Source organism: Prionailurus bengalensis, chromosome A1 (genome assembly GCF_016509475.1).
Source record: "Prionailurus bengalensis isolate Pbe53 chromosome A1, Fcat_Pben_1.1_paternal_pri, whole genome shotgun sequence".
Lineage (NCBI taxonomy): Eukaryota > Metazoa > Chordata > Mammalia > Carnivora > Felidae > Prionailurus > Prionailurus bengalensis.
This window is the reverse complement of record NC_057343.1, coordinates 28997062-29014958: the sequence shown is the minus strand read 5'-3', so window position 1 is coordinate 29014958 and position 17897 is coordinate 28997062. Positions and strand designations below refer to the sequence as shown.

The 17897-nt window shown below is 42.1% G+C and overlaps 1 protein-coding gene across 1 annotated transcript in view; it reads right to left on the bottom strand.

The window, feature by feature from the left end:
• VWA8 (von Willebrand factor A domain containing 8) overlaps positions 1–17897 on the bottom strand; it is a 366373-nt gene that overhangs the window by 37169 nt on the left and 311307 nt on the right. Inside the window, exons 38-40 of the mRNA XM_043579664.1 lie at positions 10591–10699; positions 7379–7535; positions 245–353 (exon numbers count right to left, since the gene is read on the bottom strand). Of these exons, the coding sequence (XP_043435599.1) occupies positions 245–353; positions 7379–7535; positions 10591–10699 (375 nt within the window). The remainder of the gene's footprint in view (positions 1–244; positions 354–7378; positions 7536–10590; positions 10700–17897) is intronic.

The window sequence follows — 17897 nt, the reverse complement described above, 5'->3', positions numbered from 1 at the left end:
GGGTCTTCTAGGATTCCTGGTCAAATTATTGCTTCTTGGACAGGATAGGAGAGGTCAAATATTTTCCTTGGAGAACTGTCCTAAGAAGGCCAAGGAGTGATCTGCAGTTTTACACAAACATTTTGGCATTGATTACTTTTTTTCTGACTGGTTGATTAGGGTTTAGGTAACTTTTCTCCAGTAGTTTTGGGATGGGCCCAGCTTTGGGCCCAGATTATTTTCTTAGCCCATTATTGGAGATTACCTGTAAATTATCCAGGATGATTCGGAGGGAGCGCACCTGCCGTCGAACAGCACCTGAGAACCTTTCATAGGTTGTGGCATCATATTCACTCATTTGGATCTCCTTTAGCCTGTAATCAGAGGGCGTGAAAAAGACAGTAGCTGAAATCATGTGTATGTGGTCCCTTACGTCCATTCGTCTTCTGCTAGAACTATAGCAAGGTCCTTGATATCTGATGTTGCCTTGAAGGAGAAAACTCCAGAAGCAACGTTTCCAGTTAGGAGAGTCTAAGGAAGAAAATGTCTAGTGGTAGGCTGGTAAAAAGTTAACAAGTAGGCTTCCAGAACAAACCAAATCAAACCAAACCAACAAAAAACTCTGATTTATAGTATTTGCTGATTTCTGTGGTGTAGATACTCCCACCATGATCAACTCCAAAATACTAACAGTAAGATCACCAAGCACTGACTTGGAAAGGAATGTGCGCAACTGGCTCTCATAAGCCAGTGAGTCAGCTCTATAGCAAACCACTGCCATGTCCCCAAAGACGTGTCACGATGTTGGCAGCTGGTCAGTTCATGTGGCAGGTTCCTAGAAGAGCTCCATGGGTTGCTTTTAGAGACCAAGGACATATATTTGGTTGACCAAGATAACAGTTCAGGCCCAAAGAATGTAACTTAATGTGTTGCTATGTAGAATACAAGAGTTTTTGGCAATTGCTGTGTACTTTTAATAGGATAATTATGTTTTCATATCATTGTGGCTTTGAGGTTCTAACCTGCCAGCACGGTGCTCCTTTTTATTGTTCTTCATCATCAGCTTCCACTGTAGCCCCAGCAGCACGTTCACAAATCCCTGAACACATTGTACACCCAGAGCTTGGGCTTCTCCCCCACTGGGAACTTCCTTTCTCTGCCTCTTTGTCTCTATTCCCACTTACTCTTCAAGACTCAACTCAATAAGGACTGCCTCTAGGAAGTCTGCACTGATCCCAGGTCTGTCTTCTGTAGTCTCAGAGCATTTTGGGCTTCCCTCTATCAGAGCATTTACTACTCATGCTCTATGTGTCTGCCACCTGTCTCCCCAACTAGGCTCCCTTAGGAGAAGGGTTGAGTCTTCTCATTTTTATATGTGCAATGCCTAGCATGGTACCTAGCACATAATAGGTGCTCAAAATGAAATCAAATGAATGACTGAAATAAAAATAAGACTCAGGATTATTTAAAATGCAGCATCTTAAACTAATCATAAGGAGAAGGTTCCTTCACGGAATGAGGCTCTCTTGGACTTTACAGTGTTGCATTCATAATATGCTAATTTGATTACGTTTCTAGAAATTTCTATAAATGAAAGGGTGCTGATACTAGGACAGGCACTAATGAATGCATGTCTACAAAGCCTAGCAATGGCACAGTCTTCTAAACTGCTCTGCATGTGTGCATGGGCGTGTATACGTGTGTGCAGTGCTGGCAGGTGTGGATCCTGTGTGCACAGCTGAAACTCTTATCTAAAATCTAGATCTGTCATCTCAGGCTGGAACAGAAACCCCAGATGCCAGATGAGAATGAACGGTGTCTCTTCCTCCATGTCAGGCCAAGCACCGGGAAGAATCCAGCCATCATGGGGCAGAGTGTTGGAGGCTTACTAGAATCACATAACATTAGGGCTACCCTGCCAAGCGCAGATCTGCAGTTCCTGCCCAACCACCTGGAGGGGTCAGCTAACACTAACTCAGGTTTCAAGATCCCGCTTGAAGGCCACATCCAATGAGGTCTTGCTTGATCCCTCTGGTAAAATGGATCATTCCTATTCATAAATTTTCTACAGCTATCTACTATGAAACCTCTGCACATTACTGCTTTTACTACATAGATCTATTTCCCTCTATCATAGTGTCTCTCAAACTTTATTTTCCACAGGAGGAAATATACTTCACGTTGAGATCCAGTGCACACAAGTATGTATGCACGTGTGTGTGTGTATAACTAAACCAAAAATACAATGAAAAATACATTTATTACATGTGATTTACTACATGGATATTTTCTCTTCTATTCCTCTGAGAGAAGAAATAGTCTTATTTTTTCTTTGAATCTCCAGTACCTAGCACAATGCCTGGCACATGTTAGCACTCAATAAATGCCATCAGACAGCAATTTGAAAGCACTGACTATCAAAAGGTAAATAATAACTGAATGGTGTTCCCCAAGGTGACATGCCAAGGGGCCCTCTAAATTTAATTTACTCTCTGTTCTGAAGAACAGCTAGGAATACGTGTATAGGACTTGACCTCCTAACAATACCTCTTATGTTTGCTTTTTGGCAATCTCTTAAACCTCTCTATAAATTTTCATTAGATTAAGTTACGTCTCAAGTCTCAAGGCTGACAGAAGCTGGGCACCATGACTACTGTGGGACATGCAACTTCCCCTCTTTCATACATAGGAAGCTAATACGCTCTGTCCCATAGAAGGGAGATTAATACTTTTCAAAGAAGGGAGGTTAGGACAAAAAAATGTAGATAGCTTGCCCTTAGCAGGGAGAAACACACACACACACACACACACACACACACACACACACACACGGAAAGGAGTCAGGCAGTTGGTAAGTCACCTTGGGCGGACTGGTCTTTGTAGTGAGATCAGAATCCGCTCCAGTGATAGGGCTACTTCTGGCACGATCACATTGCACCCCAAAACACATCACATGCTGTTTTAATTACGAAGAAGTCTGGAAATCATATTCCAGGTTGTTTCAGCTTTCAGAAAGATTGCCTACAAGGTGCTCAAAGCTGATAAATTCTGAAAGATGAAGACTGAAGCAGGGAAGGGGAAAGAAAATAGGAAATCTTAGCCTCTGGACCAGATAAGCTTCCTGGTGTTAATACTCTCAAGCCCACAAAACTATCTGGAAATATGTCTTTTTGCTGCTTTAACCGATCAAAACTGCAGGGCACAGCTGCTTCACATCCTAGTAATCTATGTGGACTAACTGCATTTTGTTGGCACGGTATATTTTTAAAGGGTATATTTATTGTTACGTAACAGTCTGGGAATTTTAGTTCTCATTTTACTTTTCTTATAGGTCAGCCTTAAAAACTATAATTTTGGATCAGTTATGAGGAAAACAAACATAAGTTGAGATCTATGGTGTGAGGCTGATGAGTTTTACAAATGGTAGTAGGTACATTCCACACCCGGCACCCACCTTAAATACTCTTTTAGGCACGTGAAATACCTCACCATCCATTTCATTCAGGTTTTATTGCTTTAATGTTTCTGTCCTGCCTTCTGCATGTCTTATGCTTGTCTTCCTGAATGAATCTTTTTTTTTTAAAAGAAAAAAGTTCTTAAATTCCAGTTAATTTACAGCATAATATTAGTTTCAGTGTACAATGTCAATCAATTCTTGATGCATAGGAACAGGTATTGAATTGGAATCCAGATACAAATGAATGCTAGCTAGAGGCTATGTTGATGATGTTAAGAGCCTATCAGGAGTATTAGGCTCTTCAAGGTAATATGGGGGACCTCTAGGCTGATGGATGGGTCTGGCTTTCAGTCTGGTTTTAGCCAGTTTCTTCTTTTTTTTTTAAGTTTTAATTTTAATTCCAATTAGTTAACATACAGTGTTATATTAGCTATAGCTGTACAATATAGTGATGCCACACTTCCACACATCACCGTGTGCTCATCACAAGTGCACTCCTTAATCCCCATCACCTATTTAACCCATTGCCCCACTCCATTTGGTTTTAGCCAGTTTCTGAATTAAGTATCAGCCCGTCTTTGAATAAAGCATTATTTGTGCATATTATTTATTCCACAAGTGTACGAGTGTTTGCCATGCACTAGGTTTGGGGTATAGGTACTGGGGATATATTACAGAACACAATACTCTGCCATCAAGGAACTTTAAGCCAGTGGAGGAGAAATCAACTTTTCATATAAATAATAATATAAAGGGAAAGAGGAATAAGAACTATGGAGAAAAGGTCCAGGGTATATAAAAGCATAAATGGAGGGACCTGACCTCATTCCACATATGCCTAGCATTGCAAAATAGCTTTAAAACAGACTATTTGATGATAGTAAAGAATTATTACTTTTTCTTTCTTTTCTTTTCTTTTTCTTTTTTTGAGAGAGTGCATGCATGTGAGCAGAGGAGGGGCAGAAGGAGAGAGAGAGAGAGAGAGAGAGAGAGAAAGAGAGAGAGAGAGAGAGAGAAAGAGAGAGAGAGAGAGAGAGAGAGAGAGAGAGACTCTTAAGCAGGCTCTATGCCTCGCAAGGAGCCCAATGTGGGGCTTGATCTAATGACCCTGGAATTATGACCTTAGCCGAAATCAAGAGTCAATTGCTCAACTGACTGAGCCACACAGGCGCCCCAAGAATTATTACTTTTAAAAGACACAATAATTGTATTGTGTGTTTTTATTTTTATTTTTTAAAAATCCTTATCTTTCAGAGATACACTCTGAAATGTTTACAATGAAAGGATAGGACATCTTGGATTAGCTTCAAAACAAACCAAGGGTGGGGACTAGGAGTGGAGCCAGATTTTTCTTCTTGAAGTTGGGAGAACAGGTACTTAGGGTTCTTAAAGTTTTCTCTCCACTTTTGTTTATGTTTGAGAAGTTTCATACTAAAAAGCAAAAGAAAATCTTTAGCAGGACCAACCTGGATCCTCACCAAATAGGAGTATTTACTCCATGAAAGCAGAAAGCACCCTCTTTGCTGTGTTTGCTATGCCCTGTCTTTCTCAGGATCTCCATGGGTTTTTATTTCTTCCTCTCCTTTCTCATACTCTTGTCCACCTCTCGTCTTTCAACCACCTTATGGATTTCTCTTTTACATGGACTAGATTCTTCTCTGCAGTAATGAGTAGACGTGTATGGTTTTCTCACTTTCTTCCCCATTTCATCTCTTTCCTCTCTTGTAGCTACTACATTTAGTTGCCTTATTATCACAGATGCTTCCTTCCCCTCCCTGTCAGCAGTGGTTAACAGAACCAGGTTCCTTCTCCCTATTACAGAGATCAGAGAAGGGGTTGTATACTTGTGCCCAAGCACTACTGAAAGGTCTTTCTGCCTCCTCCCATGAACTATGTGTGTGTCAGAGTAATCTGTTTGTCCACTTAGGCAAAACTTGAGATGGGATAATTACTTATGAGGCTCTGAGGATAGCAACAATAGGAACTTATTAGTCGATGCATACCTAATATGGTTTTGGTTCCTAATGTGGTTTTGGTTCTTTTCCTAATGGGTGTTTTATTGTTTGTATGAAATGTAGAGCAGTATTTGAATCCCAGCAAGATTTTTCATATAGCATTCCTACCACTTTTTTTTTAAGAAGTTTAAACTGCTCTCATTTCCTTTTTTTTTTTTTTTTTAAAGTTCATTCATTTTGAGAGAGACAGGGAGAATATAAGTCAGGGAGGGGCAGAGAGGAAGAATCCCAAGCAGGCTCCTCTCTGCTACCAGCACAGAGCCTGATTTGGGGCTCAATCCCATGAACCGTAGGATCATGACCAGAACTGAGATCAAGAGTGGAATACTTAATGGACCGAGCCACCCACGCGCCCCTAACTGCTCTCACATCTAACATAGTTATTTGTCCCCCATAACTTTTTTGAGAGGAAGAGAGAAGAAAGTCCCCCATCCCAGAAGAGCAAAGTCAGGCCTGGTGAGGATAAATAACCTGCTCCAGGCCTCCAGAGATGGCAGCAGAACAGCTGGGAGGAACACTTTGCCTTGTTTGACCTCCTGGGTATATGAGGGTCCTACTGCTGGCAGGGTTTCCTGAGGGCGCGGCCGGAGGGGCCTGCGTTTCTGTCCCTATTGTTCTGTCCTGTTTACTTGCAGGATGTGTAAGCACAGCATGTAATGTAGTACCAGATGTTCTACGTGGGAGGAATTTCATTACTCACATACACTTGAGGGTGCTTTCTTCCGACTGTACCCGGCCCTTTCACTGAGCACAACAATCAGCCTCCCGAACCACTACCAATTCTCTCAAACATGAAGGAGATATTGCGGGTCCTTTGGTATTTTTTGCTTTTAGACATGTGGATGCCTACTGAAAGCATCATGTGGATTCTTATTTTTTAGATGGTTCCAATCAAAGTGGCCAGAATGGTTCCAGATCATGTAAAAGCCACAGGCTCGTTGGCCTGGATTTTAAGACCTCTGCCCTTTGAGAGGGACTCCACATTCAACCTCATTCCCCTCCAGCTGGTACCCCGTTATCCTGGATAGATAAGCTGGCTCTCTCTGCCATAGACACTATGTTCATCCTACTCTGGTGTTATCCCTTCCTGGAAGAGCCAAATCCTGGCTGAGCTCAGGCCCCACCTCACCGACATCAACCCTTCTCTGTACTGGCAGGGGGCACAGCTCTGTACCACGTGACTGCAGCCTTAACTTCCGGAGTGTATGTGGGCATGAGTGTGCAAGTTTGAGTGTGTATGTGTGTGTGTGTGTTTACTAGTCCTATCCCCACATCTACAAGATTCCCGAGGGCAGGAAGGCACTATCAACTATCACGTAGAGTTTTCTAAATTCCCTATGGGGCCTAGGAACAGATGTGGATAGAGTGATTTGAACTTTAATTTTTCTTCAGAGCATCTTTTTTTTAATTAAAAAAAAATTTTTTTTAATGTTTATTTATTATTGAGAGACAGAGAGAAACAGAGCATAAGCATGGGAGGGACAGAGAGAGGAGGAAACACTGAATCTGAAGCAGGCTCCAGGCTCTGAACTGTCAGCAGAGAGCCTGACACGGGGCTCAAACGCATGAACTGAGAAATCATGACCTGAGCTGAAGTCGGACGCTTAACCGACTGAGCCACCCAGGCGCCCCTTTTCAGAGCAGTATCTTTGGTTTGACTTTCCAATGTGCTCAATTCCTTTTCCTACACAATCGTACGTAATGAATACATTTAACATATTCACATCAAGCAAAAAGAACAAGGGAGTATGTTCACTTGGCCTCTGCTGGGAGGCGGGCGGTGCGGGTGTCCGTTTGTGGTCCCCGCTGCTGCATGAGGTGGAAAATCACGGGACGCGGGATCTACTCGGGGACCGCCGCCACACCACACCCCAGCAGCCGCCCTGCTCTCACTGCGGCGGCCCACTCACCGCTGCGGCCCACTCACCGCTGCTGAAAGGCCTTCTGGCCCATCTCTCTGGCGGCTCTCTTCACCTCCTCGGGAACCGCATCTTTCTCGGCCTCAGACACCTGGTACACCGCATGGCCCGCGTCCAGCCGATAAGGACCTCCTTTGCCGCCCAGGCCTGCGGTGTCTCTTCCCCCTGGAAGGAAACCATGAAAGTCCAGGTGACAAGACTGATGCAGACCACAAGACAAAAGTCAGATCGTACCTTTAAAGCAGTCCTGTGAAGCATATGAATGGCACCCACTTAGTGATTAAATGTTCAAATGAGTTGTCTCCTGGAAACAAAGGGTTTCCCCCTGTTTAGGGTGCCTTTTGTCTTCTCTGTCCAGCCAAAGTTTACCCATATTTCAAGACATCTCGTCCGATGACTACCTCACAGGGATCACTCCTGGCCACTATTTGTTACCCTTTAATATTTATTTTTTCTTTTCTCACCAACTGTTATGATGGGTGGGATTATATCTTACATAATTTTAAATCTTTGCACTTACAAGAGTGGCTTGGGCACCATAGATAGCTTGGGATGTATTTGTCAACTAAATGAGCACCACTCCTTGTCCCTCGCACGTTACCTTACTTTTCCTTAAAAGAAGAGAAAGACAGCCAGGATATAGATCCAGTCAGCTTTAGACACTGTCAGCGGCAGGACAGCTTTCCAATATAAACCCAAGTCTGCATGCTTGTAAGTGTGTGTTATGTAATATTACAGAAACTGTTTGTGTTGTAAATATAAATTAAATGCCTAGAGGACCAGGTAGATAATACTATAAAAACTGGTGACAACTTTGGCTAGCTAGAGCAAACTTGCCTTGTCTAAATACATTCAAATTCAAGTTATTTAAAATGTCGTGTTGGTCCTCAAAATACATGTATTGTCTAGATTCGGCCTCTGGGTTACCTCTGTTTTATAATGATGAAAATACTAGTAATCAGTTTCTTTTGTTCACTCACACATAACTTGGGCACTCAGAAGAGAATTCAATATTGGGAGGGGCAGTGCAGTATCGCATCGTGTCGTATCGTATACCCGTATTATATAATACAACACTGTACAGTTAAGCGGACAGGCTGAATTTGAATCCTGGCTCCAATGCACTAGTCATGTGTCCTTGAAGGAAGTCCCTTAACTTCTCTGTGTCTCAGTCTCTTCATCTGTAAAATGGAGATGCTAATACTACTTAACTTCTTGGGACTTTCATGAAGCTAAAATGCTTAGAACAGTATCTGGCGGGAAATATAGAAGTGGTTGCTCTTACTATTATTAATTGGACAACCTCTCATCACATAGAATGAGGTCATTTCTGAGTTTCACAAGGTGGAAATTTTGAAAGCTTTTAGGCTTTTGTTAAATTATGTTACATTGACCTTTTCCCCCTCGGAGCCTTAACTGGTATAATAAACGAAAAGTAAGAACTCAGCATGTACTGCTTCCCTTACCAAAGTCCAGGTAGGTCATTTCCTTTTGGAAACACCATGACAACAGCCTATTAATTATAGTATGTTTACCCTTTGATTTGAGCATATCTGACTTCATTTTTATTTGGAAACTGATGGTGGAAAATTTCTTCTTAGATGGCGATTGCTGGTTCTCACTAAGGGACAGCCTGTGGGCAGAGGGGACCAGTAACTGGACAATGACGATGAGCTACAGAGGTAGAAAAGCTATTTCTGTGACTGACTCCCTTCCTACATGTTCTCCTTAGGCATGGGTGGATCATGATTAGACCTTAACACCTCCTAGGTGCTGAGATGACAACCATTCAGAGGCTGGTGTGAGCAGTCAGCATGAGTCACAGGAGCCCTTAGGGAAGTCCCATGGGGGTGGAGAGGGCAACAGGGGGGAGCTCTTCATGACCTCTACTTCTGAGAGCCTTTAACTTGTATGACTTAAATGAAAACACTGGTCAGAGGTTCTAGACTTCAAGGCATCATCTTGAAGCTAGTCTCAGGCAACTTAAATCAGCTCCTAACGTATGGGGAGAACAAGAAAGGGAGGGGCTCAGGTGATAAAAGAGGAATCAGGTGATTTGGGTCAGAACTCTGTTCAATGTAGAGAATTCTGAGGGAGAATGACAAAGAAGTTGAAGCAAAAAAGATTCGGCAGATAGAAAAATAAAGGCTGGGGGACGCGAAAGCAGGGTCTTCAGTCTGGACAGAGGTGAGCTAGTAGATTGAAGGTGATTAACAAGCGAGACCCTCGGCTCCAGAGTAGTCCACTGCTGGGAAATGTACGTCAGGCCAGCTCATTTCACAACGCATTCCACATGGATTAAATCGTGCTGCCTTGACACTGATTTCGAGATCAAAGGACATTTCTAAAAATACCCTTTCTTTAAAGCTGATGCTTGATGAATAAACAGAACAGGCAAGAAGTCTACGGGCCTATTTGATAGCACATTGTCTCAGCACAGAAACCCATTTCCTCCCGAGGCTGTCAAGGCCAAGAGGCACACACTATCCTTCGGGAAGGAGAAGCATGGAGCTCGTGCCAACACGAGACAGAGATAAGACCAGACGGTGCACACACAGTCTGGCCCTATTCCTGCGGCCCAGCAGATGTGTGTGTCCGGCTGCCGCAGAGGAAAGAGGAAGGCAGCAGTCATGGGAACAATGCTCTCATCAGGCAGCCAAGAGGAAGGAACGGACCACGGCCATCAGTTCAAACTGCAGCCGACTCTCTTATCTCAAAATCCTGCATCCTCAACACACTCACTTCTGAGAGGTGGAAGGCGAGGACCACTTCTTTTCCAAGTCAGCTGGGCAAGAAAGAATTTGCTATAGATTGCTGGCATGATCCCAAGGGCATGGAATTTAGAAGGGGTTAACATTTTTAATGAATACATTCTTCAGACCAGGGCTTGTGTGCAGCACTTTACAATCGTGATTTCATTCAATCCTCACCACAACCTGGTAAGGCAGGTAGTATTTTCCAATTTACTGATGAAGCCACCCTGGGAGGGTCAGAATGGTCTTCGGTCACAAGGTGGCAGCATCTGTGGGGCTCCAAAGGTTAGAGCTTTGTCACGTGTTGATGTCACACTGGGACTCAGGGCAAAAGCACAGTCCCGCTGACTAACGGGGGAGGCAGAGAAAGGAAGAGGTCCCTGCGCCTTCTCAGGGGTGGTGTGCATTCTACCTGGGCTTGTGAAGTTTTGGGAAGCTCGACCCAGGAGGATGCGGGTGCTACCAACCTGTTCCGCCAGCCCAAGTATTCCCGCCCACGTGGGGCATGTTGTCTGGGTCCTCCTTCCCGTGTTTGGGGGAACTCACGTCTTCACCACTATCTCTGTTGATTGTTATCTACAAACGAAGAATTGAGACATTATCACTATCTCATGAGCAACCCCAGAGACTGTAGGACAGAAAGAAGAATAACTTCAGGCAACAGGACACAATAGATGCTGTTTAGAGTTTGGCAAACAACTTCATCAGATTTCACATCCATTTAGTTGGCAAGGAGACATTTGATTTAAAAAAAAAAATTCTTTGAAAAAGCAAAAAAAGAAAAGAAACTGGGCTGAGTTATAGCTTCAGAATTCTCTTGGGGCAGCACGTGCCTCAAGCAACCACACCAGGAACAACAAACACCTTCGAGAAGCAGGGAAAGTGTATCTCACCAGAGACTGACACTCTCTGGACGGTTTAAAAGGATCACTGCCCAGCTGTTCCAGCTGAGTCTCAGCAGATACACGTTTACCTATTTAATTTTCAAAGACATTCGATCCTTTTGAGAAATACTTTGTATAACACATGTGGAAAACAAAAATAGCAAATGTATCTGTGTGTGCTGCAGTGGTATATTAAAGTTATACACACAGAAACTAAAAACTGCTTACTTATTTTCTGGACCCTCTCTAATTTATTATGGTACTTTGTAGCTTTCCTAATTCACCTTTATTTTAATACAGGATTTACTATTCTTGCAATGGCAAACAGAATAAGCTGCACTTTAGCCCTCTTCCGTGATAGCCTGTGACTCACTGGTCCCTAATTTCACTCAGCACAGATGCAGCAAAAGGGCTGATAATCACCCAAGAATTCCAGTCGTACTAAGTTCATTCAGTGGATACCGTTCCACAATAAAAAGAACTCAAAGCAGTCACACTTCATGAATCCTATGAGTCTGCTGTTAAATGTAATGGTTTTCAGGGCAGACCAAATCAAATATGCATTTATTTGTTCAAAAAGTCTTCTGGAAGATGTTCTGGCAGGACATCGTACGAAGTAGAAAGCCATGGAGGATTGGTCACTGCTCTCTAATTGCTGAGGGTAGAGCAGGGTGGGGCTTGCACCTGGACCAGAAGCATGATGCCAGATCAGTCTTTAGAGCTGACCCATTCCTTGTTAGTGCCTGGACTTCCATTCTAGATGTTGGATTAATGAAGGTAGGTGGGTAATATCGAGTCTTTGCAAGTAAAATGACTATTAAGAATGAATTCAACATAACTTCCCTTGTCTATGTCCAGACTAGTTAATTTCAAATGTTACACCATCGTAAAGAGATTTCTGCCAATAGCTTTGGCAGCATTAACAGGGTTTTGGCCACAATTTTAGCATACTTTAAGAAAATTCAGCAGCCGGGACAAGACAATTGATACGAATTCCACACACACAATCATGCTCTAAAAATGGGGGAAAGTAAATATTTTCTCCTTTTTAAAATTAAACTATGCAGAAAAGCTAGAAACATTCAGAGAACAAATAAACATTTAAAAAACTTTCCCAGAACTTGTCATCACTTTCTAACTTGTCCAGAGGTAATATAAGAGATAAACAGTAGATTAAAATACATATGAACTATAAGAATTCTAGGCCAGCGCTAATCAATAAAATTTTCTATGTTGATAGAAATGTTTACAGCTGTAGTATCTAATATATATGATAGCTATTAGCCCAATGTGGCTACTGAGTACTTGAGGACATGAAGTTTACATTTTATTTAGTTAACTAAAATTTAAATTTAAATAGCCACATGTGGCTAGTGGCTTTTTCACTGGACAGCACAGCACAAGGACAAGCTTGCCTCAGCCCAGCAGATACTGTTTGGAGCACTTTGGAGCATTCTGTAGACGTTCTCCATGAGAAATGAGAAAAACAAGGAACATTTAAAAACTGGGATAGTGTTTTATTCTGTTTTGAATTTAAGAAATCTATATAAAAGCTATAACTAGCTGAGCCTGGGTGGCTCAGTTGGTTAAGTGTCCGACTTCAGCTCAGGTCACGATCTCACAGTCTGTGAGTTCGAGCCCCACATCAGGCTCTGTGCTGACAGCTCAGAGCCTGGAACCTGCTTCAGATTCTGTGTCTCCTTCTCTCTCTGCCCCTCCCCCCGCTTGCACTCTGTCTCTCTCTCAAAATAAAGACATTAAAAAATATTTTTAAACCTATAACTATAGTCTAACAGGTTTTTTTAAAAATAAATACAATGGAACTTACATATTATTATTACTATAATAATAATATAAGCTTTTTAAAAGATGCTTTGATTACAACAATATTATCATTGCTCAAAACAAATTATGGACTGCTTCTGGAAGGATCTACAGAGTCCATGACAGATTCTTCTTTAATATCTTTAATGGTGGAAAATATGTATTAAAACTAGGTTTGATTTTAATTTTTTTAACGTTTTATTTATTTTCGAGACAGAGAGAGACAGAGCATGAACGGGGGAGGGTCAGAGAGAGGGAGACACAGAATCTGAAACAGGCTCCAGGCTCTGAGCTGTCAGCACAGAGCCCGACGTGGGGCTTGAACTCATGGAGCGCGAGATCATGACCTGAGCCGAAGTCGGCCGCTCAACCGACTGAGCCACCCAGGCGCCCTGGTTTGACTTTTAACAAACAGTAAAAGGATACTTGGAGTTGATTTCTGGTATAAACTATTTTCTAACTTGCTATGTACCCTTTGGCAAGCCAACTGACTTCTCTGGCCCTCAACTTTCTCATCAGAACTAAGGGAGTTGAACTCAATGATTTCTGCCATTTTGCCTAGTGTTGAGATGCTCTGATTTCAGTGATTCCAAACCTTGTAAATAAGGTGATCAATCTGTGGCTTTAGTCAAAACAAGGTACACTTACACAATGATGAGACTAGTTTGCTTATAAGAGTTGTGAGTCTTCTTTAGGCCAATTCTAAAAGATGAAGTTCCAAAAATTATCTCAGCAATGACAGCATTATTGGAAAAATTGTTCTGAATATCATTCTTCACTTTAGGTGTGTGTGTGTGTGTGTGTGTGTGTGTGTGTGTGTGCGCGTGAAGTGGGCATGTGTATTCAGGTATGTTGTTTAAAAATAAAAAAAATTCAGGGGCGCCTGGGAGGTTCAGTCAGTTAAGCGTCCAACTTCAGCTCAGGTCACGATCTCACAGTTTGTGAGTTTGAGCCCTGCATCGGGCTCTGTGCTGACAGCTCAGAGCCTGGGGCCTGCTCCGAATTCTGTGTCTCCTTCTCTCCCTGCCCCTCCACCACTTGTGCTCTGTTTATCAAAAATAAATGAATGTAAAAAAAAATTCAATAAAAAAACTTCAGAAGAGAAAAAGAAAGCAAATTCCTATGTGTCTAGTAACTTTAAAAAAATTAGTTATCTTCTTTAGATATTTCCTACAATCCAGATATTCTAGTGTAAAATAACAGTCTTTAATTTTTTTATTGTTTTCTTTTATTTGAGAGAGAGACTGCAAGTGGGGAAGGAAGCAGAGGGAGAGAGAGAGAATCTTAAGCAGGTTCCATGCTCAGCATGGAGCCTGATGTGGGGTTCGATCCCACAACCTGGGATCATGACCTGAGCCAAAAGCAAGAGTCTGATGCTCAACCAACTGAGCATTGAGAACAGTCTTTTAAGAACAAATACTAAAAATGATGGCACAAGATAAAAGGAAAAGCCCTGCAAATTGTCCCTCTGTGACCTCCAAAATCATGCTCTTGGAGTTGCAAAGACACTCAACATGGGCCATCATGGAGGCAGAAAATTGGCTATGAAATTCCCGGGGAGAAAGGAACTGGTATGTTCTTTGCCGCCTGTGTCTTCCCGGGCCATCTGCTGGGAAAGGGAGATGGCCTTGCGTACATTGCTAACAAGACAGCCATATACCAATCCCAAGTGGGAGTCTAGAGATGTTTCAAAATCGACAAATTCTTAACAATAATTATCAGCCCAAATGTGATTTATTCCAGACAAATACATACCACAAAATTCCAGGACACTTACTTAAAAAAAAAAAAAAAAAGGCATTTTGGGAAGTTTATCTAATTTTGTGTCACTTTATGAATGCTATTAGACTCACAGGAATATATTTCTCTAGCACATCTGCCAAGGGGTTTTCAAAGGCATTTTAGGGCATCTCTTACATGAATTGACAATGATTCATAAAAAGTACAAGACAGGAAGTCTAGGTCAGTCCAACCCAGGACAGAAACTGAAACAGATACTTGGGAAGGCCTATCATTTGAGGAAGCTTGTCTCCTGGGGACAGACATGTGCCATGGAGCCACTGGTCATTCTGAAAGTTGATAAACTACTGAATACTTTGAAGTTTGTGTTGAGGATTTGGAATGCATTTCCTATGAGGGATGGTTTCACCTAGAAAGAGCTCAAGTAAATCATTCCAATTACTGAAATAGACATTACTATATTCATTAAATGGATCAAAATTTCCCCCAAGCCACAAATATCATGGCCCCTTACAGCTTTTGATGCAAACTGATGCATGTGCCAAGACCTCTGATGTGTTCCTCACGGCTGACACAATCTACTTCCGTTTAGGGAAGTGTGCTGTAATCCTAAAAGCTGTAATCCTACGAGTGCTCTTACATATGAATTAGATTGGAAAAAAAACCACGAATCTTGTAACATATAACTCATAAAAATGTTCCAGAGTAAAGCAACCCAAAGTCAGAGCAGGGAAGGGACATGACTCACTAAAACCTTGTAATTCTGGGCAAGGCTCATATATTTTAGGCTCCTCCTCAAGTTCAGGATTTTTATTTATTTATTTAAAAAATTTTTTTTTAACGTTTATTTATTTTTGACACAGAGAGAGACAGAGCGTGAACGGGGGAGGGGCAGAGAGAGAGGGAGACAGAATCGGAAGCAGGCTCCAGACTCTGAGCCATCAGTCCAGAGCCCGACGCGGGGCTCGAACTCACGGACCGCGAGATCGTGACCCGGGCTGAAGTCGGACGCTTAACCGACTGAGCCACCCAGGCGCCCCATGTTCAGGATTTTTAAAAACCATCAGTAAAATGATATAAATAGTCAGATTATAATGCTGGAAGAAGAGTTAGCCCTTGTAGGTATGACTGGCCACCGTAGCTGATTCTCATTTTCCAGCGGGAGACTAGGTGGGGCACAGCAGATATTTCTAGCTGCCTGCCCAACACCCATCCACTCCCTCTTTCTTCTTTTTAAACGGGAGTCAGATGAATCATTGTTGACTGGGATTAAACATAGCATTCCCTTTTGCCAGTGCCTGGTTTAGGGAAAGGCATGAGACCTGAGATGGAAGAGAAAGTCTATCAGGAGGTTTCTGGGAAAGATCTTCCTCTCAGGTAAAAGGAGAGCTCTCTTGCTGCCCCGGATGCACTGCCCTTCTCTGCCCTGGAACACGCACACACTTGCTGCCTTGGGAAACAGAGTCAGGATGTGATGCCCAGAGCTGCAGCCTACATCTGATAAACCACGTGGAAATAAGTCGAAAGTGGGAGACAGAAGGATGGAGGAGCTAATGTCCCCAAATGGCACTGTTGAGCTGCTGAACAAGCCCGGAGTCATGTAACTCTGGTCTTCCACATAAGCAAATCATAAATGTCCTTATGGTTTAAGCTACTGTCAGTTGGGTTTTCTGCTACTTGGAGTCAATTGCACGCACATTAATAAATTCATATGTTGAAGGATGTATGACGGGCAGCAGGGCGGAAGCTATTGTCCTGACCTTTTGGAGGATGTCCTATTTCTAACAAGAAGACATTATTTGCATTCTTGCAAAGAATCAAAATTGTCAAAATTGTCATAATAATATCAGCACAGAAATCCTACTTAATATAGTTGCCTACAATTTTCTTGATTGATTCACAGGCAACTGAATGAACAGATTTATTCATTCTCTTACGCAAACATTTCTGGGTATGTCTATGGTACATCTGCTATTTACTGGGACACAGAGATACATGAAACAGGATCTTTTCTTCTAGAAGGATACTTATAAAGGGGAACAAAGCCACAGCACAGGGTGATACAGGCCATAATAAGGCACTGAGCATACTAGCCTAAAACATATTACTGTCTGAGGTTATTCTTACAGATTAGAAATTGCCTTGACAGACACAATGATAGACACATTACTATGTCTTGAGGAATGATGATGGTCTTTCATATGAAGATAACTGGCTTAAAAAAAAGGTGACCCTCACCTAATTTTCATAAATAACATGTAGCTTCTATAATGAAATGCATGACAAAGATCCCTTTGTCCATAGGTACCTTCTATGGGTTTCAATTTCAATCTCTGGCAAGCCATTAACTTTGAAGAAGTTATCTTCAGTTCTTCCCTGGCTGGTGGCAACATTTGCTTTCAAATACTCAGTGACCCCTTGCCTTCTTTAATCCCTGTTCATTCTCACAAAGCAGGGAAGGACCTGATTTTTGCTCATTGATGTTAAGAAATTACACTATAGCTGATATACATCCATACTGAATAACCCCAAAGGGTATTCACATTGTAAGTGCCTTTGTCCCTAATTGAGAAATTAGGTCTTTCTTTTGTTTGAAAGTCTAGGAAGAAGCAAACAGGCAGAGGTGGCAGGTGAACATGTGGGGCAGGGGTGGGGTTATACTAAGTCTGTTCCCTGGCCCTGAAGACAAATGCCTTTTAGGGTGATTGTAATACTACATGTAGTATTACATGTAGTAATAGTCTGTGAAGACTTCTGGCATAGAAAGGGTTCCCGTCCTTTCTCATGGGCTTTTTCAAGCCAACGAGCAGCTCCTTTCTCCTGACTGTGGGCTGGACCCCTTGGCCCACCTCCCCAGACTCAACCAAACTCTGTCTTACCCTCCTCCTTTCTGCTTGAACACTCCTAGAGACTTGGGTGTATTTTGTTTTCCGGCATGAGTGTTGTGCTTGGTAAGTATTTTTAAACATTTGAAATGATAATCTAAAACATCTCTCTTCCTCTATCTGATATGATGTTCTGGAACACATACCTATATATATCCTATGTTATTTCTTTATCTGAGTTTACAGTTTCTGATAAAGAACTTTCTCACTGAAATGCCCCTCTTCATTAAGTCTATTATTATGCAACAAAAATACCCAGTCTGATTAAAATAAATGACACTGTAAAGATTTCACAGCTTCGGCTAAAAGGGGGGGCAACATATCAGTTTACTATTTTATTTTACATTTTATTACCCGACAGCAGTAGTTGGCACAGTGGCTTATATGTACATCCTTAAACATAATAGATGCTTAATAAATATGTTAAATGCACATGTGTGA